At 46.0% G+C, this 26,616-nt stretch overlaps 2 protein-coding genes across 3 annotated transcripts in view; one reads left to right on the plus strand and one right to left on the minus strand.

Annotated features, from left to right (window-relative positions):
- Positions 1 to 7,866: 7,866 nt before the first annotated feature.
- LOC6554110 lies at positions 7,867 to 8,274 on the minus strand. Its single transcript, XM_001979470.3, has 2 exons — positions 8,143 to 8,274; positions 7,867 to 8,086 (listed from the first exon to the last, which is right to left on the minus strand). The coding sequence occupies exons 1-2, from the start codon at positions 8,240 to 8,242 to the stop codon at positions 7,920 to 7,922; spliced, it is 267 nt and encodes an 88-aa protein (XP_001979506.1). The 5' UTR covers positions 8,243 to 8,274; the 3' UTR covers positions 7,867 to 7,919.
- A 14,715-nt stretch (positions 8,275 to 22,989) lies between these two features.
- LOC6554109 (glutamate-gated chloride channel) overlaps positions 22,990 to 26,616 on the plus strand; it is a 31,113-nt gene continuing 27,486 nt past the window's right edge. For both annotated transcript variants that reach the window (XM_026978539.1, XM_026978533.1), the window contains exon 1: positions 22,990 to 23,591. In XM_026978539.1, the coding sequence (XP_026834340.1) occupies positions 23,407 to 23,591 (185 nt within the window). In that variant the 5' untranslated portion in view covers positions 22,990 to 23,406. The remainder of the gene's footprint in view (positions 23,592 to 26,616) is intronic.

Consider the following 26,616-nt stretch of genomic DNA (forward strand, 5'->3'; position numbering starts at 1 on the left):
TGAAAATTCCCAATAAGGGGGCGAAGTAAATGTATAAATTGAGTGATAGGAATAGTTCAAAGCTGCGTAGATATCATTTAGTAATTTATTTTTTATGCTGCGACTCACAGCTCCAGTTTGTCGAATAGCTGTCAAATCAGTGTCCAATCGAATGTTCAGATCCTTGGAAGTCAAAGGAACACGGCTTACTTATCCCCAGTTTGTCCACTCTCCCTGACGAATGAATATATGCGTGTGTTCTTTAAGCGAATTTCAAGTTGAAAGGCAAAAACTTCAAAACAAACCATATAAATGTCCTGGCCGAAAGTGTGGCACAGACTGTTAAACGTTTTTCTCGCATGTGTTTTTCTGGATTTTTTCTGCCGAGGAGCCGAGGAAAACAGAAATAACAATCCATGCAGCGTTTAAGGAAACTTTTCTGTTTTATGTGTCTGTGCTTTTTCCTTGCCTGCTCCGCCCGAGGTTTTTGTTTTTGACCAATTTTTGGTGTTTTTGTTAACGGCTGAGAATGGGCTGGAGAAAGTTCTCGCCTGTTACTCTTCGGGCAGGCGACTAAAACCAACTTTAAATTTATTAACACCCGGCTACTAAGCAGCAGTAAAGTGGGCGTGGCACATTGTGTGCCCAGTGTAAAGTGCAAACTTTTTATTTTTCACGTTTCAGCATATTTTTCCATTTGCCAAATGGGCGGGCCACTACGAGAGTCCGAGTCTGGCCAAGTTTTATGGTAAGCACTCCCCGCAGAATCCAAAATTCCGCCGACCCGTGTGGTTTTCCCTCCTAAGCACTGGCTTTTGGTCCTTTATTTGGATCGGGCACAGAGCCTCGAATCGTTTACCTTTTGTGGCGTCGTCTGCCGTAGACAATGAACTTTAGCTCCGGCTCCAGTTTCCAGCTCCAGCAGAAGACTCAGGCCCTACTGAGAAAAATGCCCGCATACATGTTCCATAAAGTCACGAATAATTTTTCCAAGTTCTTTTAGAAGAACCAACAAATATATTTTTAAACTGGCGTGTAAATTATTTCATTTCACCACTCTAACTATTAGTTTCTTGTTCTTTTAAGGTAGGTGTTCCGCCAGATAAGCGGAGCGGCTTTCTTGGCGCTTTGCTAATTTTTTCGCGGTGCACCAAACTTTTGTTGTCAGGCCCTGTTGTTGAGGGCACTGTTGTAGCTGGCGGTGGCGATGGAAATGGAAATGGCTACGGCTACGGCGTGGTGGTGGTGGTGGTGGCGGCATCTCTTGCGGTCATGCCTCTGAAATCCACACGCTGCCAGCTGTCAGCGGCACTGGAAAATGTTCCACTCACACAGCTGCACCGCAGGCAGGCACACACGCATACTGATGCGGGGATGCCAGGATGCCAGGATGCGAGGATAGCAGGGGTAAAAAAGCAAGAATCGCTGATGAAAATAGCTTGCAAGTGGTTTCTGTTTCTGTGTCTCTGGCTCTGACTCTGCCAGCCCTTTTGCCATGTAATGGTCTCTCGTTTTGCTTGTAAAACTTTTGGATTATTGTCAGGCACACACACACGCGCACACGTGGGCTGGCCATTTGCCAAGAGGCCGGGACTTGGACTTGGACAAGGACTAGGGACTAAGGACTGCGAGCCACGGACAGCGGACAGCGGACAAGGGACACGGACATGAGCGCTTCGTCCGCGTTTTGCTCTTAACAGCGAGTTCTCGCATATTTTCCTCGACCGCTGCTCCTGCACTCTCACCCACTTTCCATACCCATCCATCTATCCGGGCTGCTGCTGCGTAGGCGTCGCCATTTTGTCCATGACCTGGAACTGCAAGTGCGACTGAGCGTGTGTGTGTGAGCCAAATGCAGATGAAGCCGGTAACTCAAAAGCTGCAAGCTGGAAGCTGGAGAGCACTCCCATCTGCCGTTCGCCATCTGCAGGCGGCTGCTTGACTTGTAGCTTGTTCCTTGTTCCTGGGCGCTGAGCTCGAAGTTCGTGGCAGGAAGGGGGCTTAAACCACTGTGTTGCGCCCAGATCTTAATCGGTTAGACAGGGCTGCCCTGGGAAAACAAACTGACAGCGACGTGCCCCGAGGAAAGCTGCCAAAAGAAGTGATGTCAAATATTATCCTGGAGCCAATATGGCCAATACCGTATATATTCATATGTGGGCCAACATAACACACAACTATATATATTTTTCACAAAAATTACCAAGTTCTGCCGCACAAAACAAACCTTTTTACAGCAGTTTATTTATTTATTTTATGTTTTTTACATGTTTTATTCTAAATGGTACTTTTTTCGGGGCTCTAAAACACCTCAAATAATACTTAATAGCCACTTGAACTTATTAGGAGTTGCCACTGGTGCATGCAAATAAATATACTCGTAAGTAATACAGATCATGGGAAAAACTGAGCTGGCAGCAATTACTGTTGGCTTAGCCGCCAAATTGAAAAGCGCTCTTCGCGGAAATGCAGCGCCTAGAACAACAAAATCAGCTGGCAGCATAACTACAAAGGCGATAATAACTAAAGCAACAAACAGCTGGCTTAACTGGCGCAGGCAGCCTGTGCCCATTTTCCATTTTCCATTTTCGGGGGCGGAGTGGAAAATTAGTTTTCAGTGGGGCTGCCAGCGAAAACCTTATTGAAATTATAATTTATTTATTAGCGGCAGCAAGCGTCGCATGATGGGAGTGGAGCCGTGAATAAACTGAAAATGTCAAACCAATTTGGTGCGGAAAATTTCGCTCGCTGATTAGATTGGATGCCATGGCCAAAAGTTTTAATTATGAATAAAAATGTTCGTGCACTCTCGGCTGGCGAAACGAGTTGTAATTAAATTTTTGCGCAGGTGAGCGAAGTTTCTGCAGGGCGAACGGGGGAGTATCTTATTGTTTTTGTTTGTGGGGTTTTCATAACTGATTTAGCGAGAAATACATTGGATCCGCAGGTGAGCTGAAGCCCTCGCTGCAGTTCAGCTGGGTGGCGAAAGTTTTAAGCGCCGTTGAACGGGTCGTATGCGCAATGCTCTTCCGCCTTCGCATAAAGGGGAAATGCAGACAGGAAGTTGTTGCTCCAGCTGCCCCGGCCACTCCTTCGTCATGTTAATTCCGATGCAGTCAAATGAGTTTGCCATGCTGGCTGACTGGCTGACTGGCTGACTGGCTGAGATGGAAAGTTCCGAGCTCCGCTTGTGCACTTGTGCAGGATGTGATTATGAGGTTTTCGCAACCCAAATATGTGTGTCACCCTCGTGCTCATCCAGCCCAACAGGCATCCCGCTTTCTTGGCAAGTGTGTGGCAATAAAATGCTTTGCTGATTTGCAAAGTTTTGTCATTAAGCACACTTGCTGCCGCCGCCATCACTTTGCCCTGATTACAGTTTAGAATTTCACAAATATTTGCCAACGAACGTTTCATCTTTCTGCATGTCCGCAGTTCCGTCTGTCTGACTGTCTGACTGTCAGTCCGTCAGCTTGGTTGCTTAATTGTTTGCTGTTTGTTGGCTTACTTGATTGTTTGCCACTTTCCATGCATGATAGCGTGTTAAAATTGATCGACGAGTTCGTTGGAAAACTGCCGTTTTTAAGTGGCACTAAACGCAATCAGTCGAAAATGATTTAATTAACAGTCGGTAGGAATTACAATTGAAACCTCCAATTCCAGTGCTCCGATCAACGCCAAAGGCAGTTGCCATAACAGCGAAACTTAAACTCCGAAAAATGTGCGTGCTTCTTGGGCAATCAGCCATTACTCGCGGCGAGTTGCGTATAAAAAATATAGCCATGCTGGTCGGTCATAAATACCCTCTCAAATCGCTCCCTTGGGGCACATGCGTCGTATACGTGATATTTTTTAATTACAGTCAAAACGCTGTGTACTGCGTGCGGAAAATCGGAAAATTCGCTTTTAATTGCCCCAGCTGGCCCCAAAAGACGGGCCGAAAATTCAATTCAAATTCAAAAAAGCGTTCCCGATGCACAGGAACTGGAACCCAGAACTCCAGCCCCAACACAGATGGAAAGTATCCTTAGGAAAATGAAAATTTAATTAATGCCACCACTAAAAACCAGAAAAACCATAGCTCGCCGGGGAATGGCATGGGAGTGGAAATTCTAAACTAATATAGAAAATATTTTGAATGTGCAGCAAACTTTTCCCCCAGCTGCGACCATCTGAAGCGGATGTGAAAGGGAGGTAATGTGCGCACGACAGAGAGGGCAGATGTGGCCAGAGTCTGCTGGATATTTGTACACATGTGAACTCGGCAAAGCAGTGCTTAAATGTCACCGTGGGTTCATTAATATTTAAGGATACGATTTCTATCATCTCAGCTTGATGGCTAGAGCCCCATTGTGATCCATCGCATCAGTTAGTGGCTCATTATTGTAATCAAAGCTTAAAGCTGGTTTTTGGAACAGATTTTCCTATATGGCTAAGCTCAGACCGCACTATTCAATTAGGCCGAATGCCGAGTCAAATTTGCGGCCTTAAAGCACAAATTGAGCGAAATTAGCGCCCAAAGCGAATGGAGTGGCGGGAGACAAATGAAAAGGCATTTAAAATGTCAACACGACCGCAACATCGTGTGCGAAATGGTCAAAAAGGTATGCTAGTGTGTGTAGCGTGCATGTGCGCATGTATGGGTGCCAACTGCCTGTGTGTGTGTGTGTGTGTGTGTGCGGATTCTCCAACAGCTACAACGACTTTTGCGGTTGCACAAAAGTAAACCAAAGTGACATACAGTCAAAGGTGAGGGCCAACTGGTTTTTGGAACTGGGGTCCGGAACGCTTAAATGCTTGACCACGAAAAGGCCATTAGAAAATGGTCGCATGTGCGTGTGTGTGTGTGAGTTCCGGGGTCCAAAAGCCATCTCGGGTGACAGTTGGAAATTAGGCAGAGGCCAACCAGCAAGACAAAAAATAATCCAGAAATGAAACCGCAAAACGTTTGCCAACACGTGTAAGCTTTTGCAAGTTTTTCTGCTCAGGCCGAATGCTCAAGGTGTGTGTGTATCTGTATCTGTATCTGTATCTGTATCTGTGGAGAGGGATGCCAGCGTTACACACATCAACTCGTAAAACTTTAATTCAAAAACTTAAATATTTTCTGAAAACTCCTCCTGCTTTCAGTTGAAAGGGGATATTTGTAATGGCAAACGCCTCAGGGAAAATAGTTCACCTCTGAGGTCCTTTTGCTTACACTATTCAGAACACTTTCATTTGAAACATAAATGTTGCATGTTACTTTAATTCCCCTACCACTTTCAGCAGTACTCAATTATGCCGAAGCACCAATTACTATTAAAACAACGTTTCTTTTTAAAATGCAAGAAGTTAAAAGTGTATCCTTTTGATCCTTTTATATTGAAGTGCACAAATGCCACAAAGCATTGCCACGCTTGGGTCTTGTTAATTTTTCATGTGGCTGCCCGCAGGCAAACTTTCAGCCGCTGACAAATGAAATGTATTTTGGCAGTGCGGACCCACGGACGAAAATCCCACAAAGTCACGCTCTGATTCCCACCTCTAACGACAATGCACACACCTGGATATCCGGATATTTGGATTCCCGTGCTTAGGTTCACGGCTATAATCTCCTGCCGCATTGCCGTTGAATGTGTAATAAAGCACATGACTCTGGTCTTTTATGGCTTGGTCGTCGAGAATTTGGCCGCAGCTCACCTTGAACCCGAGCGGGGAACAATGACCAAAGTAAACCAAGATTGTCCGTTGACGTGGATGTCGTGTTTGCCATGCTCCGTGTGCCGTGCTCCTCGCTCCTCGCTCCTTGCTCGGCCACAAGGACAACAATGTGCAACAATTAAATGTCAAACAGGAGCTTTTGATGGACGCTTAAAATCACTGCATCTGTCAGCTGACACTGAAGCCGGCTTCGTTTTGCGGCAATCGCCGAGCGGAGGCGGTCGCAAATCTAGGGCGGATGGGGCACTGGGTGCTCCGGGTGCCTCTGCTGCCTCTGCTGCCTCTGGTGCCTCGGGGGAGAAGTACAAGTCACGGAAGCACTGGCACATTCAGGATCACACAAAAGCAGCCACACATGATGGCGGAGCAGGTGCTCATAGCGTTTAAAATGTACACCCATAAACAAAAGTGCAAACAAAGCCATAAACAAGAGGAGCACTGTGGAGCAGGTGCCAGTGGGGATGGAGATGGAGCTGGTGGTGGTGGTGGAGGCCAAACTTTTAGCCCACCCCTTTGGTGGGTCCTTTTGCCAGGAGCCGCCGATGTCGTTCGTTAGTTTTCCCTGCCTGCCGCTTTGCAACGGACACTGATTTAGCACGTGGCCAGGAGTAATTTTATTTCAAGTTTATTTGCAAATCTGATTTGGGGCATATAGCGGCAAAAGATGGAGAGCTGCAGTTGAAAGTGAAGCCGAATTATTGAATTTTAAGCAACCAACGAAACATTAAAACGAGATTCAACAAAGTTAAGCTTCATTACAAGTATAAATATTTAAAATTTAATGTTCTACAATTATTTCCTGGCCCTTTAAAACTACTTGACCTAACCAAATGTATTGATAAAAGTAATTTACTAGTTCTGCTGGCTTGGGGCACTGTGTTCGTAAACATCGCTGGCAGCCAGCGAACGACATTGAATGTCTGGGCTGACAGCACCCCTTGGCCCACTCCCTGTCCACCAGCTCCTCCTGGTCGCGCCACTGCATCTCCTTCCGGTCGCTGGTCGCCGCCATTTGTGCTCCGCTCCGCTCACAGTTTGTTAGCTTTGCTTTGTGACGGGCTTCTGTTGCCGGTTCGCAGGGTTTCACGGGAGTTGCCGGCGGATAATGCAGAAGGGGTGGAAGGGGTTGCAGGAGCAGTAGATGTCCTCCAGGATCCCCAAGCTGCTGCTGGAGCTGGAGCTGTAGCTGGAGCAACCGAGGCAAAGGGCCTGTCAGCGTTTTCTGTGCTGCGCTTTGTTTTTAATACATGTACGTGGTGGCATCGTTTATTATTATTTTTTGTGTTGCCAGCAAAGGGACCGAAGGACATCCCTGCATGCCACAGTGTGCGTGTGTGTGTGCGTGTGTGTGAGCTGGTGTGTGCGCGCATACATAACCCATGGGTCCATGTCACGCACACATTAGAAGGTAAACACGCGTTTCGCCACACGATGCATAAACATTTGGACATTCCATTCGCCCCAGCCATTTTCGCAGCCAAGGCGCAAGGACCTGCGTGTGTGGCATCGTTGGGTTACGAACCAAATTAAATTTTTACATCAACATTTGCGCTTCATTAGAGATGGGAAAAGCGGCAGGATGTTGGAGGGTGTTGGAGGATTTGTGTGGGACAAAGCCAAGTGTTGCTCGTCGAGTGCCCCGTGGGAATGGATTGGCAACGGGATGGAGAAGGGGACTGGGATTTGGCTAAGCAGTCCCGGCCAGCCAGCCAGACAAATGAGTTGCGAGCAGTATTGGTGGGGAAAATGGCAAAGCAAACTCGCTAAATTAGCCCAGGGTCTTCCGGGAGGCGAGGAATGGACGAGGAAAGGATGCTGGCCAGACAGAATGTTAAACTTATCGCAGGCATAACGATTCAATTGATGGACCAGTGGAACTGATGGCAGGACAGATAATTGGATAGAGTCGGACGTGGACGTGAGTGGCGGCCACGCCTTTAATTTTCGTGAGGCACAATGTTTAACGGAGCCGTTGCAAGTTAGGAAGGTGATGAATATGTAGAATTGTACTTTCCACGTACAAATCGTAGTCAAAAGTGCATAAAAACGATTTGAAGCATGTCACATCATCTAATTTAGAGTATCTACTTGGTATTACTAAGAATTTAGGATCGCCTGGTCCTGAATAATAGTTCAACTTCACCAATCCATTGTAATAAATTGCCTACGAAATGATACATTCAGTACAAGACATGGATTGCAATAAAAGTGGCATGTTTCCGCAATCCCCAGGACCTTCACTCGACGTAGTACTCGGCATCCTGAAGGCTCCTTATCTGCATCGTTTTCATGCAGCAGATCTTCCGCTTGTTGATGCACGTAGTACGCACCCGACAGCGGAACCTTTCCTCGCAGTTCCACGTTTCTCGGCAGGATCCGCCTTTGAGGTAGCAGCTCTCCAGATCTGCAATGCGTAGGGGGTCACAATAAACCAGCAGGTCACTGGAGTGCCGAACTTACGAATCTGTTTCGGGTGAAGTATGGTGTAGTATGCGCCCGCAGCCAGGGCGAGTGCGATTAAGAGCAGCAGGATCAAAAGGCATGGCCACTGACTTTGCATCTTTGAAGGACCAGGAACGCAGCATGCGTGTCCTCAATAACTTGGCAGTGTGCGACAGCAATTGTGTTCCAAATGTTCGAATGTAGTGCCAAATTGAAAGCTATCTCCTTGCCTTTGGGAGCAGTGCGTCCACAATTATGCTCTGAAGTGCCCCGCCCAGCTAAGTGGGTAAGTAAATTATTATGATAATGCGCTTTTCGCGAGCGAAGTGCAGTCTATGGGCAATGTTAAATTGAAACTTCTTAATTAAAAACTTGCTGCATAAAAACTGGCAGCGGCAAATCGAGGAAGCTGCACTGCCGGAAAAGTTTCTGAATTGTTTGGAAAATCATCTCACATTGCTAGTGTTTTTAAATTGAAATTTAAGACTGGCGCGCAGATAAAATGTAAAGAAATATATGCGACTGTAAAGTGCAATTCTAATTTAAAAGTTGCCGCGTCTGAAAGTTGCCGAGCGAGGTCAAGTATAAATGATCTCTCATAATCGCATAACTTGTATTTAGATGGCGGTAATCCCCATTTTTAGTTCGAAGTGTAGAGGGGCTGGCGGGGATGGGTCCCCAGGACACCTCCGCCGCCTGCAAATCAGTGTGAAGCAAAATAAACCGCTTAAGGACTTGCGACTTGGCTGCGCGTTGGAAATAACAAGAAATCTGCCCTCCGGCGAGAGTCTGCTGATGCTGCGGAGGCTGCAGGTTGGGCAATGGGCCTCGGAAAAGTGGAAAAAGTGGCAGAAGTGGGAAAAGGGGAAAAGGGGCAGTGGCGGAAGTGGCGGGCGGATGTGCTTGGTCAGGCCATTGGACCATTGGCGGCCAGTTAGGGAGAAAGCCACGGCAGTCAGGAGCTACAGTGGGCAAAAATTCAATTAAAAGCAACAGCACGTAACTGAAACTTTTCTTTTTCGCTCTCGTTTTTCCAAGTTTTGTATCTTTTCACCGTCACCCTCTATGTGTATGTATGTGTGTGTGTGCGTGTTTTCCTTGTTCGTGGGGCGAAAGGAAGGAATTGCCTGGGGCCCACAGAGCCACAGCACTTTGAGTTATAAGTTGGTGCCAGCTGTCAGTTCTCCCTGCCTTAAAAGTTGCATGTCGACTCCTCCTTCACTCGCCAACCTACGAAGTTGCAGCTGAAAATTGAAGATATCACTTTGGTGGCTGGTCAATGGCGAAGTCAAAGTCAAACAGAGCGCCAGAAGAAAGGGACTTCCGTTGACAGGGCTCGAACAGCTGAACTAATATAATGTATTCCCATTTAATCAAGTTATCCACTTGCCAGCCAGTGCCGCCTCCACTTTCAGCCTAATGCAGCCCGCTTCGCACATTACGTATTCGCCGTGAGGCCCGCCCTGCGACTGACGTCACTAGAATCAGGTCAAAGGGGGCGCTTCGCTGGAGGCTGGAGGAGGCATACAAATTATGTTGGAGCAGCAAAATGGCAACTCACTGTGGAATATTTTCGGCCGGCTGCCGCTCTCTCGATAGCCCGAAAGCCCCTCTCTCTGTGGCAAACTCACCTTGAGCTTGAGCTCCTTGGTCCTTTTTCTATGGGTGTGCTACTTAATGGCCATTCATTCGCCAGGAGCCGCCCAGCGACCCCCTGGAAAGTTCATTTTCGTTTTTGACATTTTTCAGTTTTTCCAGCAGTTCGTTTCGTTTGGGCCCTGCTGTTTAGCTGTGTGTTTTTGCGGGGTAAATTAAATTCAGATTATGCGGCTGGCAGAGGCTCTTAACTAGATGAAATGAGATGAGGACGAATGGGGCGGGTGACTGGCATTTATTTTCCATATATTGATTGCTTTTTAATGGATATTTTGCTAAGGCATAAGGTGGAGCTGTCCGGTGTTATCCGGGCTGCCTCTCGAAGATCCCATTCCCATCCCAGTCTGGGCCAGCTTCCACTTTCAGGGCGCATTAATTTTATTTACATAGTTAAATGGTTCAATTGTTTGGCTGTTGATTTAGTGCTGGAATTTCAGACAGAGAAATTAATTGTTTGATTTGTGGCGGCATCGTTCGTTTTACCAGTGCGCCGAGTTCCATATATTTTATTTTCCCCTGTTTTATTATTTCGTTTTTTTTCTTTTCCTTTTCGGCCAAGCCTGCCATCTATGTAGGTCACTTTTCCCCGACGGTCTTTCGCCGACTGTGTCCCTAGTGATTTACAGTTTTATTTGCACAGTTTATAAATAAAACTGTCAAGTGAGAGACGCCGTTCACTGACGTTGGCAGCTGCTCATCTAATGGCATTTCCCATGCCTGTTTAAAGTCACCACCCACATGGCCACCCCACCGCAGCCATTTGTTATGCTGCAGGGAGTTCGGGATACCCTCTGCCCATGCCCTCCGTTTCCAGTCCAGTCCGTCAGTCACTAGTCTAGTCAATCAGTTGGAACGTCAATCAAGCAGGAGCCAAAGTTACTCGGCACAGCAGGTAACTAGCTGGAAGTAACTGGCGAGCGGAGGAGAAGGCGAAACAAAGCGAAACTATCGGGCGGAAAACATTTCCCGGGAAACACTTTAAGCCAACTGCCTTTATTTCGCTAACATGTAACATTCAGCTTTTGATTTTTGCACTGAGCAAAACACTAGGGAGATCTGTGAAATACGTATGCCAATGGCTCCTAATTATAATTCGCACTGCCTATTTTTATGTCAGCAAATGGTGCCAATACCCAATGGCGTTCTCCTCGACTATCCGATACCTCTTAGTCAGCTAGAACTTTTAGTTTGCTCACCAGCGCCACCTGGTGGCCGCTACATTTATCTAAGATGCAACATAAACCAAAACGAGCATATGGTTAGTATCAATCTTCTAGATCCTGTTTGGAAATCTAAGGAAATTCTTCTTATATCTGGAATAATTTGATAACTGGTGGGATTTATTGTATTTTATTTAAAAAACCTCACTTGTAGATAAAAGTTGTGGGCTTAAGCATAAATGCACGTTCATATTGAAAAGTTTTAGCCATACTGCCCGCATAAATGCGATTGTACTTAAATACATGCGATAAAACTGTATTTTAAAAGGACGCATCAAGCTTGCACTCACAGAGGCCTATGCCTCACTACAAAGTAGGGATTATATGCTCCCCTGTGCAGCATATCCCTTTTGGCCTGCAGGGTATAACAATAACAATCCATATACACACAGCTGCATACAAAAATTCACCACGCTCTGCTCTTTGGGGCAACAACTCTTTGGCGCTGCTTTTGCTTGCTGCTGCTTTTCTGCTTCTGCTGCTGCTGCTGCTGCTGCTTCTGCTTAGCTGCTTTCTCTTCTGGCCAAATGAGCGGGCCAGCCTCTTCTCGCTCCCCGTCTCTCTCAGTGGCGATGGTAGTGGTAGTGGTAGCAACGGCAACGGCAAGGCGGCTTTCATCTTTTTTTAGCACACGCGCCCAAGTTGCCTGCTGCGTGGCCCAAAGTTGCTACCGCATCCCGCATCCCGCATCCCGCACCTCGGTTCCCCCTGCTCGCCTGTCGACTGTCAAATCAATTTGTCAGAAATCACTGACAGCTGCTTACAGCCAAAACACACACACATGCTGGCAAGGACATGGTTGGCCATCGGAATCGTCGTTCGCTGCTGAAGAGTTGTCATGCCAGCAGCAACAAGGACCAAAGGCGAGTCACAGACTTTGCGATACCGAATACTCTGTCGAAATGCAGTGCAAACAGTATGGAATTGCGCAATTAAGTTGCAGATGCAGTCATAAACTAGTTAGCGCATAACTGTCATTAAAAATCGCGCACTGGCGCCTGTCAATTAAGTTTATATTACTCATTCCATTTGGCTCAAAACTGTATGGCTTGCACTGGCTTTTGGACATTGATTCAATAAGTTAGATTCATTCACATGAGATTTCAGCGTGCGAAGACAATCAAATATCATGCATACCCCGAGTGCGCCGAGGGTAAGGGTATAGAAATAACGACAAAATCCAAACACGAATTGATAATAGTATGGGGCCGTGGCATAGAGGGAAAAATTGCCTTGGGTGTAAATTATTGCGCATATTTTCATTTCTTTTCAAATTGCTGTGCAGATTGCCAGCATTTGAAAATTGTCTACGGCATCCTCCAAACGCTTTTGACATTTACAACTCATTTTTGTTGTTCTTCGACTCGGCCCAAACCCAAAACCAAAAACAGAAAGCGGAAGGCGGAAGGCAGAGGGCTGAAAAAATGAAGAAATCTCAACGCAAGAAAGTTTTCAAGTTCGAGTCTGACAGACAAGCGGCTTTGTTTGCATGCCACACACACTCACACTCACACGCACACTCACATCAGCCGTCGGTTGGAAGTTGTGCGCTACGAGGCGTATACGTAATTTAACAGACAATGCCACAGCGAAGACGAGAGTCCAATGCGAAGGAAGGCGCTCCACCAAACAAAACAACGGAAAAAAGGTGGATAAAAACAGGAAAGGTCTTTGACTGGGCCGATTCGAGATGCCCTAGCTTAGGAAGGGCTCCAATAGTTTTGGCACAAAGTTAATGGGCATTCCTAATGGGTATTCTATTCTTTAAAGGCCTTTCAAGGGAAATAGTGATTATACATATACTGATAGTTAAATCTAATCAATGAAAATCTTCGTTGGCAAGTAAATATTAAAAGGTAATGAAAATACCACAATAGAGCTATCGAAATTTGAAACTAACTAGCTATTATTCTTTTAATTCCATCGCAAGGTCTTCCAAAGGAAATAGCGATTATATTTAAATGCTGATAGTTAAATCTAAATAGCAGTGACTAGTTCTATAGATCGAGCCTATGAAAATCTTCTTAAATATTAATAGGTAATGAAAATACCACATCCCATAGAGCTATCGAAATTTTAAACTGAGTAGCTATTATTCTTTTAATTCCATCGCAAGGTCTTCCAAAGGAAATAGCGATTATATTTAAATGCTGCTGGTTAAATCTAAATAGCAGTGACTAGTTCTATAGATCGAGCCTATGAAAATCTTCAAATAAATATTAATAGGTAATGGAAATACCACTTCCCATAGAGCTATCGAAATTTTAAACTGAGTAGCTATTATTCTTTTAATTCCATCGCAAGCTTGAGCATATTTGGATTGGATTTCCGCGGCTTTTCACGCTACAGAACGGATGTGGCCGGGTTAAGTATTGAGTATACTATAAACTAGGAGTAGATACTCGACGGGTTGATTATGCAAAGCCTAGGATAGCAGCGGAGTTGTGTAGCGCAGAATGCCTGAATAATGAGGAGATTTTGGCAATTCTCCATTGCAGCATTGAATATTCCTGCAATTAAGCTAGACTGAATGCGTCAGTTGCCGTGGATTGGAGAAACTTTTGAATACCCGACCCGAAAGTTATGCCAAGTATTTCATACAAACTGGAAAAATGACTCCACTTGAATACATTTCCCGGCTGCTGAGGCCCAAGGGAATCCAAACTTCGTTCATCAGCTCGTCGGCATTGTTTCCTTTCCTTTCGTTTCGTTTCGTTTCGTTTTGTTTTCCGATTTTCTTTTCATTTTTCCCCATTTTCCTTTTTGTTGGTACTATTTTGGCCTGCCAGTGGGAAAGGCGGCGGCAGCAACAATCAGTAAGGAGCATCAGTAAGCAGCATGTTACTGCTGTTGCTTTTTATTTATTTTTCGTTTGTAATCTCTACCCCTTTTTTGTTCCAGCTCGTCTTCTTCCTCTGCCGTGTTTTTCCAGTTTTTCCGTCGGACGAGTATTTGCTGTTGTTGTTATATGGTTTGTTTGACCAACTACAACATACTAGCTCATAAATAAGTAGGCAAAGGCCCATGGTCGAGGATGAAAAGGGGGCGGGGCGGTTGAGGGGGCCCAGTCTTGTGACTGAAAATGAAAAATGGATTTCTGTGTCAGTTGGTTGCCATAATTTCAGCTTGCTTCGCTTTCGGCTTCATCTGCATGCCACGCCCCCGCTTTTCCCGCTTTTCCCGCCTACCGCCTGGCCACCTTTGCCGGCTTTTCTCGATTTCCCCCCTCCGCCTGATCCATTTCATTTGCTCGGGCTGCTTTGACGCGCATTCATCATTTGGCATACAGTTTGGTTTGTTTTCGGCTTGGCCGCCTTCTTTTGGCCAGGCAGTCCGATTATTTAATTAATTATTTGAAAGATTTTCGCCCTTTTCCGCTCGCATTTAATTAATTAATCAAGAGCTGTCCCTTTTCGCTTATGCTTGCTTAATATTTTATTTTACTCTAAATAAAACAAACTTTAAATTAGCCCGAGAGCGCCCGACTTGGACGAGGACGACGCCGATCCCCTGTGCATAAGTGGGGTTGAGCTGCGTGGCGGTCGGTGTGCCAAGTCGGTGGGTTAAGCCAAGGCCAAAGTTGTGGCAGAAAAAGTTTGCCGTGCCCCTCCACTCGTTCGTACATTTTTTGCGCCCAACTCTCAGGTCGCTGCTAATGCTGATAGGTCTAATAACTCCCCGGGACGCTGTAATCCTTTGGGCCGTCTTGTCCGTGTGGTTGTAGTCCTAATGGACACTGTGAGTCACGTAATGAGCCCGGTGATTATGAGACGACCATGATGGCCGTGGTGATGATGACGCCTATGCCGGCTACGTGTTAATTTCTGTGACAGCGCGGCAAACTTTCCCCTGATCCTGGGAAGGATATTCTGCGTATGCGTAATATTCAATGAACAGCTGTCTGCTGGCTGCCAATTTCGAATGTATTAAATATTAATTTGTGCACCATTTTCGGCCACTTTGCATACGTTTCTCCCATACGTTAGCCCGAAAACGGAAATTAGTTACAGAAGTTATAATTAAATTCCTTCGGATGCATGTGAGTCCTGGCCGTTCGTTATACCATCCTGTGTGTGTGTGTGTGTGTTTGCTCCTGCTGAGTGTGTGCAGCAAACTGAGCTTGTAAACAGCCCTGGAGTCCTGTGTCCGCACACATTTGCCAGCCGTTGCCATAGACAACTCTTGAGTGCCCAGCCAGGAGAGGCGACAGGCCTTCCTCCACTTTCCTGGGGCAGCCAGGACTGCCCAGTGCTGGTCTGGACACCCGGGTCATCGAAGTGGGATTCTTGATTAGTAACAATTTGAGGCTGACTGATTGCCTTGGTGTGGGTGCGTTGTTCTCTGGAAACTGAAGATACCATTATAGGCGTCGTGGGTCACACGCTCCATTGGGTTTTAATCATTATTTGTAAGATTTTTCAAAAGAAACATGATTTTTTCGAAGTATACATTTTCCCGATAAAAACCTGGGAGAGTTCTTTGTAGTACCATCTATTCGCATATGTGAGCAGCAAAGTGCACACGACCTAACTTTTAGATTGATAAGTAAAAGACCAAGAAAATGAGAACCATTTGTGGTAGAATAGAATAAGATAGAATGCTACAGTCGAGCACCCCGACTATCAGATACCCGTTACTAGCTAGTGGAGGTGCAAACGAGAAATTTCAACATTTTCTGCAATATCGGTAGAAATTTAATCTCAACATTCCAGCTTTTGTAGTTCTTCAGATCGAGGCGTTCACTCGGAGAGATGGACGATATATGCTTTATATTTATATGCCTGTTAAATACTTTTCAACGAACCTAGTCTACATTTTTACTCTACGAGTAACAGGTATAATTACAAAAAAATTAAATTTACAAAATTTTCTAAATTTAAATGCAAATTTGAGTTTATTACAAAAAATTTAATTTCTATTTTTAAATTCAGATTTTTAGAGAATTGTGCCAGAAACATTAGAGCTATGCACTTCAAAATCCGATTAACATAAGTTGCGTTATGGAGTTTAGAACTTCAACATTGGTACTTTTTTATGCAGTGATTTATGCAGCTTCAAAACTCGTACCGAAAAAACAAAATTTCAGAACACATATAGCTGATGTGTTGCAATATCTATATGGTCAAGGAAATCTTAGCTGGCTGTGAAAGAAATGGCCGTATTTTTACCAAAATGAAAAGGAATTCAGTGTCAAAGCTTGTTTCGATATTATTCTTGGAAATTGATAAAAGTGAAATATAAAGAAACGGATGTTCTATGACTAATGTGAACTGTTTCTTTCCATCAACACAAAGCTTTCCAAATTGTGTCTTTCCTTGGACCTGTCGGTGCCATCAATTTCCACATCAAGAACATTTTATGAAACCGCAAATTTGGGCTGAAGAGCTCTCCGGGGACATTTGGGGATGTGGGCTGGGATGTGGGTGTGGCTGCCACACATGTATCTATTATTTCATTTCGATCATAGCCGCCAACTGGTTGTCGATTATTGAAATTGATTTGCACAATTGAACGTGGTGGCGAGGACGCACATAAATCACACATGCATCAATTATGGAACGCTCGTCGTCAACGTAGCTATGCATCAATATTTGATGCCGCAAAAAAGAGGAAAACAGACAGGGCCTCTCATCCACTTCCGCCACCAGCCCTAAAACAGGGGGCGAGGTGCGTGAGCCGGCGAAGTTTTCATCTAACTCAGATGGAAATGCCAGTGGAAGCAAGTCTGGCTGGCGATTACAATCCACGCCAGCGATTCGCTCCCGCCGCCGATCAATTATGCAAATGGGATTGGAGAGGGGCGTATGACATATTCAATAATAAAGTGTCGCCGATGACGACGCGACGTTGCAGGGGGCAGGGGGCAGGCATGCCGCAGCATTTATTACAAGCTGCGTATACGTAATGTTTGCCAATGGACTTGCCCTTTTTTCGGTGGTATGTGCACCACCAGCAGACAATTGCGGAGAAAAACAGCTGGGGCGTATACGTAATGTGAGGTCAGAGACCATATGATGTTGTAAGTGGAGCAACTCGATTGAAGTCTGCTGGATTTTCGCTTCTTTGTCTTTTTTTGTGTGTTGGTGTGGGGAGCTTGCTTTTTCGGAGTTTGCTGCTGGGGATTGAGACTTTGGGAATTGGGACTTCCAGCTGGAGCTGGCTGCGCATTTTCATGGCCTGCTTGGCGGCGAATCATAATTGGATTCATGACCAAACACTCGCCTTCTGGCCCATTTATTATGGGCTCCATAATTAGCCAGGCCCTTTTTTCAATATTTATCCCATATCCCGTATCCGTATCCGTATCCGTATCCGTTTCCGGATCTGTGCCCCAGTAAACACTTGCCCGCGACCGCCATTAACACATTTTGCTGAGGCCAGTTAAACCATTTGCGAATAACATTACCGGAGCCCAAAACTGACCCGCTAAAAGACAATAAAGTTCAATATTAATGCACCCTTTGACTCAACTCGGCCATCGGGAGGAGTTAGCCGAATCAAGGGCCATAAAAACAAGACAAGCAGGCTACTTAAAATGCGACCCGAAAAAATTTTAATGATCTGTCATAAAAGTGGGACGCAGCCGGGCGGAGTGGGAGCGAAAATTGAGCGCTGGCCACATAAAACCGAATTTATTAGCATCGCATACTTTTGGGGGCAATCAAGTAACCAGAGGCGGCAGCAAAGGGGGTGCCGCCAAAAACTGTTGCTGCCCAACCCAACTTAACTCCGCTGAACTCGGGGCGACAGGACACGAAATCCTTTAAGCACTTCTACAGCGTGGCGCCGCCAAAAGTGCGCCTCAGCCTGTGTGTGGTGGCAATTAATTCCAAAATCACAATGGCCCATAAAGATGATGATGCGACTACAATTTGAATGCCCAGCCGCCGATTCATCCCCATCCCCGCTCCATCCCCATCCGCAGCTGTCAGAGGCAGGACCAAATTGACAACAATGGCGACAAGCGGCGTTCGTAATAAGTAGTTTGGCTGCTGCGGCTCCCCTGGCCGCGCCCCGCCCCCTTCCGCCCCCCCTTCCGCCCCTGACCCTCAGGGGTGGCGGCCATTAAATCAACGCAGGACATGCCTGGCAGGACACTGCGCCTATTGCCGCACACAATATATCAAAGTTTATGTTGATTTGAGTGGCGCAGCAAACATTTTGCCCGAAAACAGGCCACTCAGCGTAAAATGTTGCTCCTTATTATATTTCAATATTATTTACTTAACAAAGCACATCAAAATAGTAGCATTAGTGTTACTTTAGGGTTGCTTTAGTTAATAGGAAATTATGAGGCATACACTTGATTTTGTACATATAAAAGGGTAATAGATAAAATAATAATTAATAATAATTATCATTTGGCCACATATTTTTCTCACTGCGCCCAGAGCAACCGAATTTCGTGTTATTGTCACATTTTATTGATTTATTTGGCTTGCGTCCTGCTCCTGCCGCCTTCCTTTTTTATCATTTGCCATTTTATTTGTGTGCTTATTTTTGATTAGATTTATTTATTTTTATTTTCGCTGAGCCGTCGTCGTCGGCGTCGTCGATGAAATTTAATAATTCCACTTAATGCAATAATAATTTCGTCGCCTTTTGTTGGCAGCCGGCCCCCCAGGATCAGAATCCGTATCCGAATCCGAATCCGAATCGGAATCCCTGCGCCGGCCAGCCCATCCCATCCATTGCCCATTCGTGCCATCGTTGTCGTCATCATTTTTGTGGCCGGCGCATAATTTGTGCGAAATTTGTCAGATTGCTGCCACCGCGTCGGACGAGCTCTTAAGGCTGAGTAATGCCTGGAATCGTGGAAGTCGGGGGCAGTTGGGAAAATCGGGGAAATCGGGGAAATCGGGGATGCTCTGGGAAACTCGGGCAGCCGGGGGTGTCGGAGTCATTTGTAATATGTTTTATTTGACTTGCGGCAGCTGCTCCTCTCAATGAAGGCTAAGTAATTGACGCTCCGAACTCTCAGCGGCGGCAAAGGCGGGGGGCGTGCCGCAGAGGCAGCTGACTACAATTAGTGGGGGGAGTTCCGCTAAATTGTAGCCAGCCGGGAAAATTGGCGGAAAATGAGTGAGTGGGCAAATGGCGCAGGACTGGCGCCAAAGGGGAGTTGGCGCTTACTCGCCATTTGTATTCCTGTTACCTATAAAAACACGCACCTGACAACTCACTTTAATGTATGTCAAACCTCAGCACTTCGGGACCGGCAGCCGGCTGGGAAAAAATAACAAAAACACAAATAGAATGGTACGAAATTCCAGCGGCCTCTTTTTGACATTTTGAGTGACATTATTTGTGTCAACAATAAAACACTCAAGCGCAAGAACCAGATGAAGACGGTAAGCGAGAGGAAAAAGTGAAAGTGCACTGCGGGAAAAGTGGGCCTCTAACTTAGTGCAAATGAAATGATGTGTGAGAAAAGGTATTATAGATAAAGTCCAACAATCACATTATTAACTTTTGGCCGACACCAAGAAGCTAAATATATACCCTTCGTTATTATATAACTATATTATATTATATTATATTATCTACTCGTTATATATATACTCGTTATATTATAATCTTCTACTCGTTATATAATATCTTCTATTCGTTATATAATATTCGTTATATAATACTCGTTATATAATATCTTCTACTCGTTATATAATACTCGTTATGTAATATCTTATACTCGTTATATAATACTCGTTATATAATATCTTCTAATCGTTGTATAATATCTTCTACTCGTACATCATAAAATGAATTTGCATCATCCATTTCTGGAAAACACGTCATTGTGGGATCCTTACAAGATTTCTATATGCGAACCTTTGTAGTTTGGAAATCAAAGAAAGTCACATGAATAACCGAATAATCAATAGCTGTATAAGGGGTATATTTATAGCCACATCGATTTCTTAGACGAAACTCCAGATTTTCGCGACGTGTATATCGGGAGTTGGCTGCAAATAAGCACAAGTACAAAGTGAAAAGTGAAAATAAGCAGCTGGGGAAAGCGAACTCAAACCGGGGCCAGTGCAATTTAAAATTCAATAAAACTTCAATCAGCGTTTAAAAATGTGTGTGTGGGTGTGTCAATGAGTGGGTGTGTGTGTGTGTGTGTGTGTGCGTGGGCCTGTGTGCGAGTGTGGCAAGTGGAAAGACAGCGCCCAGCAATTTAAACAAATTGAAAGCAAGCGCAAATAAAAAACAGTTTGTTGCCACTTTTCACATCAATTACGCACTTCAGCCGAAATAGGCGACGAGGACGAAGAGGAAGAGGAAAAGGAAGAAGCAGAAGGCAGCCCGGCAACGGCGAAGACGCAGAACGAGTCCTTCGACCTGCCCAACCAACACCACCCACCGCCCACCAACCACCATCCTTACAGCCACCTCAATCTCTTCGGCTGCTGCTGCCGCTGCTTCTAGTACAAAAATAACACTTGAAACTAAACGCGCATTCAGGCAACGCCGCTGCCACCGCGCTGCCGCTGCCGCAGTCGGCGTCGCAGCTGCCACGCCCACTAACAACAATTTTCGCCTGCGAACACGGGGCGTATTTTCCACGCTCTTCCTGCTCCCCCTGACCAGCGGGGGGAAAACGCGATTGAGTGGAGTGGCTTGGGGCAGCTCCAATTGCCACCCACAATTTGAATACGTGCCTTTCCCTCCTTTCGTGTGTGTTTGTCTATGTTTTCGTTTGCAAAAAGCGAAAGTAAATGTTTGAAAATCGCAGGGAAGGAAAAATCAAGTAAGCATCTGTAGGAAAAGCAAAACATCGATGGGGGATGACGAAGCTTTGATGCTCTGGGGGATTTTAAAAAGAATGATAGCCGATTCCGCGCCAAAAAATCTGGCTAAAAATCCTTTGTAGCGCAAAAGTACCCGAGTGCATTAAATTTATTTAATCTGAGATGCAAATCATCAGGTCACCAACGGCTACTGTTGATGCCTGGCATAGAACTAGTACTTTCCCCAAGGAAAGCTGCTACTTGGAACGCACTCCGCACCACTTTAAATCCGAGTAGTGTGCTCCGATTGTGGCCCCAAAGAAGTTCCCAGAGCAATCGCATGGCGGGAATCTGCAAGTCCATGTTTCCCTGGAGAGTCTCGACCAACGCGGCATACCCTTTCGCAGGGTATTGAAGGCGGCGGGGGCGAAATGCTGGCAAGCTTTTTATTGCGCGTGATAACAAGCGGGGAGGCTGGTGGCCGGAATTGTCCTAAGGTGCCGAAGGACGTGGGGCGTGGCAGGTGGGTGGCGCGGGTGGTGCGGGTGGTGAGTACGGAGCGGTACGCAGAACTGCGAGATTTGAGAGCTGGCAAGCTGGAATCCGGTGGGCCTCTGGTGTCCGCACAGCGCGCCGTTTGATGTTATTATAGATGACGATGGCGATGAGGATGACGATGATGATGGCGGTGACGACAGCGCGCGTCTCACACACACTCACACACACACAGAGGCAGCCTCGGTGAGGACGATTTCGCCCCCCCACTTTTACCAAGAAGGCTGCCAATCAAAGTCGCCGCGGCAAATGTCTTGTTCTTTGGCTTGTTCAGGTTGTCAAGGCTCCTCAAGTATATGCGTGTGTGTCGGTGTCCTTTCACTACGAGTGTCTTCGTTTGACAGCCATTACTTTGTTGCCTAGGTGTTGCCGTCGCCAATGACAATGATTTGCTTTGGCTTAAAGGCGCCCGATCCGGCTGGAATTTAATTCGCTTCGCGCAGATTCCCAGGAGCCCGCCCACTCTATATAATTAGAATTGTTCTTAATTCTGAAATAGACCGTCGTAATATTTTTATATAAATGCCCGCACTTACTCAAAGTATGCTATATTTATATTTTGCCTTGAGGTTATTACATGAACAATAGTTAAAATTTGGTCTTAATTATAACTTAGTTAAATTAAAAGTAAGAAAGTCTTACAACTTCGGCATTGTTATCAACTCACAAATGGTTCCTTTCATTTTAAAATATTAGCAAAATGTACTTTTAGTAATTCAAATTCTGGAACAGAAGCAGCACATTTGGTATTCATTATTTAATTCGCTGAGCGACATTTGTCAAATCTATGGGAATTACTATTTCCGGCGGAAGTGCGCCGCTCTCTCCACTTTCTTACCTGAGCAGCGCTTAGCAAAGAGTCCTTGCCGGAGCTGTTATCCTGTTTCGCGGCTGCCGCTGCTGCTGCTGCTGCTGCTGCTGGCGCCTAACAATATGCAATAATAACAATTTACATATTCATGAGACGCCCGACCCGCAAACAGCAGCAACAACGCAAGGACGAGCGGAAGGAGCGGGCGGTGGGCGGTGGGCGGGGTCGAGAAGGTGAAAGCGGAGCGGCGACAGTTTGCATAAAGAGCAGCAGAGGCCGCTTAAAAAAATCAACAATGGAGCCCGTGGCCCGCCATCTGTATAAACCCGATTGGGCAGCAGCCCTTTTGTTAAGCCGGGGCGTAACTGTAGCTCGCCAAATATTTATATTTATTCCGAGCCCCCCCGACCGCCCCACCCACAAGGCAGCTCATTTATTTATTTTTCATATTTTATGATATTTATTTTTGGGGCTGGTATTTTGTTTGCCCCGGCAGCGCAAAATTTTGCGCTTCGAATGCTTCGAGTTGGATTTTGAATGCTGATTGGCGCGGGGTTTGCGGGGTTTTGGGGCTTGGGGGGCTTGAGGGGCAGGGCTCTGGTGCCTGGGTTGCAAAAGGTTAAGCTACAAGTATTATTTTTTAGTCGGCTGCCCGCGACTGAGGCTGTGCCCGCTCTTAGCGTTCCGCTCTTCCGGAATCTCGGCGAGAACCTACCACAAAAATAAATCAAAACAAAGGCCGTTGGAGATGTAAGAGCAGAAGAGATGGTCTGGCCCGAACAGCATCCACATGGGATTCTCGGATTTGGAGCGCCACTGCTCCGCTGCTCTCGCGCAGCGACGCCTTTGAGAATTGAGAAATCGAGAACGGAGAATCGAGAGCAGCGAGCAGAGAACTCGCAACTTGGGAACTGCGAGGTCCGTCAGTCAGGTGCAGACAGTTGACGTGTTCGGTTGACAGAGGCGGAAATGTGCACTAGTTTATTTAGCCAAATATAAAAAACCACTGACACACACAGAGCGCTCGAGCGAGCAGGACAGCAAGCAGCGGGCGAGCGAGTGCGAAGATAGCCAGTCGAGAGTCGAGATAGCCCTGTTGATGGACACAACAGCGATGTCAGCAGCAACTGGATAAATGATAAATAAAATGTGTAAAGTAAATGCGACAACTACTGGCAAATAGCAAATAGAGCAAGACAAACAGCAGCAGCAGCAGCAGCAACAACAAGCGCCTGTGTGTCCGTGTCCCCGTGTGTGTGTGTGTGAGAGAGAGCGAGCGCGCGCGCGTGTGTGTGTGAGTGCTTTGTACATGTGCCAGTGTGAGTGCGTGTCACATATCAGCAGAAGAAAAACCAGCAGCAGCAGCAGCAGCAGCAGCAGCAGCAGCGGCGGCAGCAGTGGAAAAGCGCGCAGCCAAGTCGGAAAATTTGTAAACCAAGTCGGCAGAGCAGAGGCACCGCGGGAGCAGCGCAGCAGCAGCGACGCCAGCAGAAGGTAGGGCCAGGAAAATTTCCGTTTTTTTTCCACACAGCGGCAGAACAGCAGCCAGCAGCACAGCAGCATAACTCACCACACCCTGATCCTGCAGCAGCAGCATCTGCGCAGAGATTTTCCCAAAGAGAGATGGCTGTGCAGACAGAGAGGGCGGCGAGAGAGCGAGAGAGAGAGAGAGAGCCAGATTAGCGATGCTTTTCACGTGGAGTCTGTGCACAGAAATTGCCATCCATCCATCCATCTAGCCAAACAGGACCTTTTCCCCCCTTTTCCAGCAAACGCACACGCTGTAAGAGTAGTGGGAAAAAACATACACACAAAGTTATGAAAGTTGGTTGCAATTGTCTTCGGTGATTTTTCATAGCCCGCTTTTCTGGGCCACGTTACTTTTGGCCCGCGGGAAAACGAAGAGCAGCTCAAGTAATTGCTTTAAATTGGCACAATGTGTAAGCAGAGCTGCGGAAAATTCAATTTCCCTGCCAGGCTGACCTTGCTCCGGATTGCTAAAAATTCATTTGGGATGCCGATGCCGATGCCTCGCCAATTACTAACTGGTAATGCAAGGACTTTGATAAACTCTCACTCGCACACAGGCGCACTTTGGCTGAAGGATGCCAATAAAAATGTAGGATACTGTGTCACACACCCACACAGATGTGTGTGTGTGTGGCTGTGTGTACGTGTAAATGACCGGAAACTGTGCTCAAGTGCTCCCTGGCAAGCAATGAGGCTACTTTGGTCTCCTTTCTTTTGGGGGCTGCTCTCGTGAAGAAGCACTTCAATTGTCAAATTGCTCTTGCTTATTGTTGCAATAGTTCTGCTGATGGACAGGTTTTCCCAGCAGTGCACCTTTCACTTGTTCTTAAAGCGATTCCCGCAGACATGGTCGCTTTTTATGGGCGTCGTCCTGCCGTCCTTTGCAGTTTTCTTGGCTCAAGAAAAGCCGGGCAAAAACAATCAACACGGAAGCAGATTCCTTGTTGTTTGCCACTCCTGTCTTTGTGTTTTTCCAAGTTTCCCTGCTGTTGTGCTGCCCGTTTGTTGTCCTGGTGCTTTTTTTGTGCCCGCCTGTGTACAAATCAGCGTGGCCTAGTGCGCTGCTTGAGGTTGCTGCTTTTGTGCCGTGAAATGCGAGTTTTATGGCGGAGTGGCTCGGCTTCATCGGGTTGACATTTGAGTTCTTTCTTTCCTGTCATTCAAGTGTGCGCCTGTAACAGCGTGTGTGTGCAAAGTTCAAAAGTCAGCAAAGTTCTGCGAATTTTCCATTTCGTATGAGCAATGCTGAAAGCCACAACTATCGCCAATCAATTGAATTAAGCTCGGGGAGGGGCCAAATTGCAGTGCACGTGGCAGCGGGCAGTTGCAGAAGGAAAATTGAAAATTGCGAATTGCATTGCCCCTCCGTCCCAACGCCCCAAGCAAATTGAAAGCTGTCAGTGAGCCTGATTCGCCGCTCGACAAGCGCAGGCGGCCGAAGTTGCGAATTTCATAAACAGGACAATGAAAATGTTGAGATACTCTGGCACTCCGATACGCTGATACACACAAATAGCACGGACACACAGCCACACAGACACTTGACGTTGGGCTAGACAAAGGCAAAAAGGCAATTATAGAAATACAGACGAGCGGCAACAAATAATAAAAGCAAGTTGCCATAGACAATCACAACAACCACGGGGGAAAACTGGGAAGCTGGCAAGATTGGAGGCTGGGATGCTGGGAGGCACCGTACGATGTTGACGACAAGTAGCTGCAAAAGTTCTGCGACGTTTTGCGCATATTAAACAAAGTTGACGACAGCGACGCCGGCAGTGGCCAGCAAACCGAGAACTCCGGGCTCCGGACTCCGGACTCCGGACTCCGGACTCCGCAATCCCCACTCCGGCCGGAGAATGGCGAATTGCGAACTGCGAGCGGAGAACTGCGAACTGAGAGCTCAGCCACAGTCGCCGTCTCATTATTTATTTGATTGCCCGCACAGGCAACGCTCGAATTACCCCCTGGGAAAAACCGGGGGCGGTGGGAAAATCCGGCGGGAGGGAGGAGCAACGGAAAAAACATAATAGTCAGAAGCATAAACGTAATTAATAAGGCAAATTAATGCAAACAATAATACAAATTCATTTTCGTGCACAAATGAAACTAAATTACAACAACGTGAGCGAAGGGAACCCAAGCCAACCCAACCCAGGCAACTAACAATGGGTGGGAAAAGCATGGAAAAGCTTGGAAAACCATGGAAATTGAATGCTAATTTGGACTGAGCCGAAAACTTGAATACCCTCCTGGGCATTTTCCGGGTGTGTTCTTGGGGCAAATTAGGCATGCTAAAAGATTTTCTTTAATTAAACCTTTTGTGGCGCGTAAAAGTGAGGGAGGGGCAGCACTTAAATCGAACTTTGAACTTCTTACTTCATTCGCAGGCATTGTAATCCCCTACTCTAAGGCACAGAGGTATGATGCAAGCGCACATTATAATAGCTTTCCCATTTATATCCTATTATTTCACTTATTGTTGCTAAATTATCAACAAAACATGAGTTTTGAATTTCAAGCCTATTCTCGGGCAATGCAAACTGAATTATGTAATCAAGAGTTATTCGACCCCTCTCATTATTTTTGTGCATTTCTCTGACTGGGCACATATTGCATACAGGGGTTACGTTACAAAATGTAATTACAATATTTACTCACCTCAGGAATATTTACTCAGAATGCAGGAAAATTACCCGAGTAATTATTTTGAAATGTCGAAATCTAAGAAGCCTTCTAAAATAATTGTGATTTTAGGCATTACTCCAATTACGAAAACACATACGTGAGTTTTTGCCCACTTCCATTTGGATGCTAAATCAGTATTAAATGCGTAATAATCCAAAAGTCTCAAAAATATCTTTCGATTATGCATTAGTTGACTATTTTGCGAGCTACTTGCTGATAAGTTGGCCGCTCTATAAACTACTTATTTCCCGAAAAGCTTTGTGCGGCAGTTAAGCACAGTGTGGTCCACTTATTAATAATC

Source organism: Drosophila erecta, unplaced genomic scaffold, assembly GCF_003286155.1.
Source record: "Drosophila erecta strain 14021-0224.00,06,07 unplaced genomic scaffold, DereRS2 tig00000000-arrow-pilon, whole genome shotgun sequence".
In the NCBI taxonomy this organism is placed as follows: Eukaryota; Metazoa; Arthropoda; class Insecta; order Diptera; family Drosophilidae; genus Drosophila; species Drosophila erecta.

What these genes read in the sequence shown, in the direction of transcription:
- LOC6554110 (XM_001979470.3), bottom strand. Translation starts at nt 8,242, where the DNA reads ATGCAAAGTCAGTGGCCATGCCTTTTGATCCTGCTGCTCTTAATCGCA. An exon ending in ACTTCACCCGAAACAGATTC is followed by an intron (nt 8,087 to 8,142) that starts GTAAGTTCGGCA and finishes TACGCATTGCAG; the next exon opens with ATCTGGAGAGCTGCTACCTC.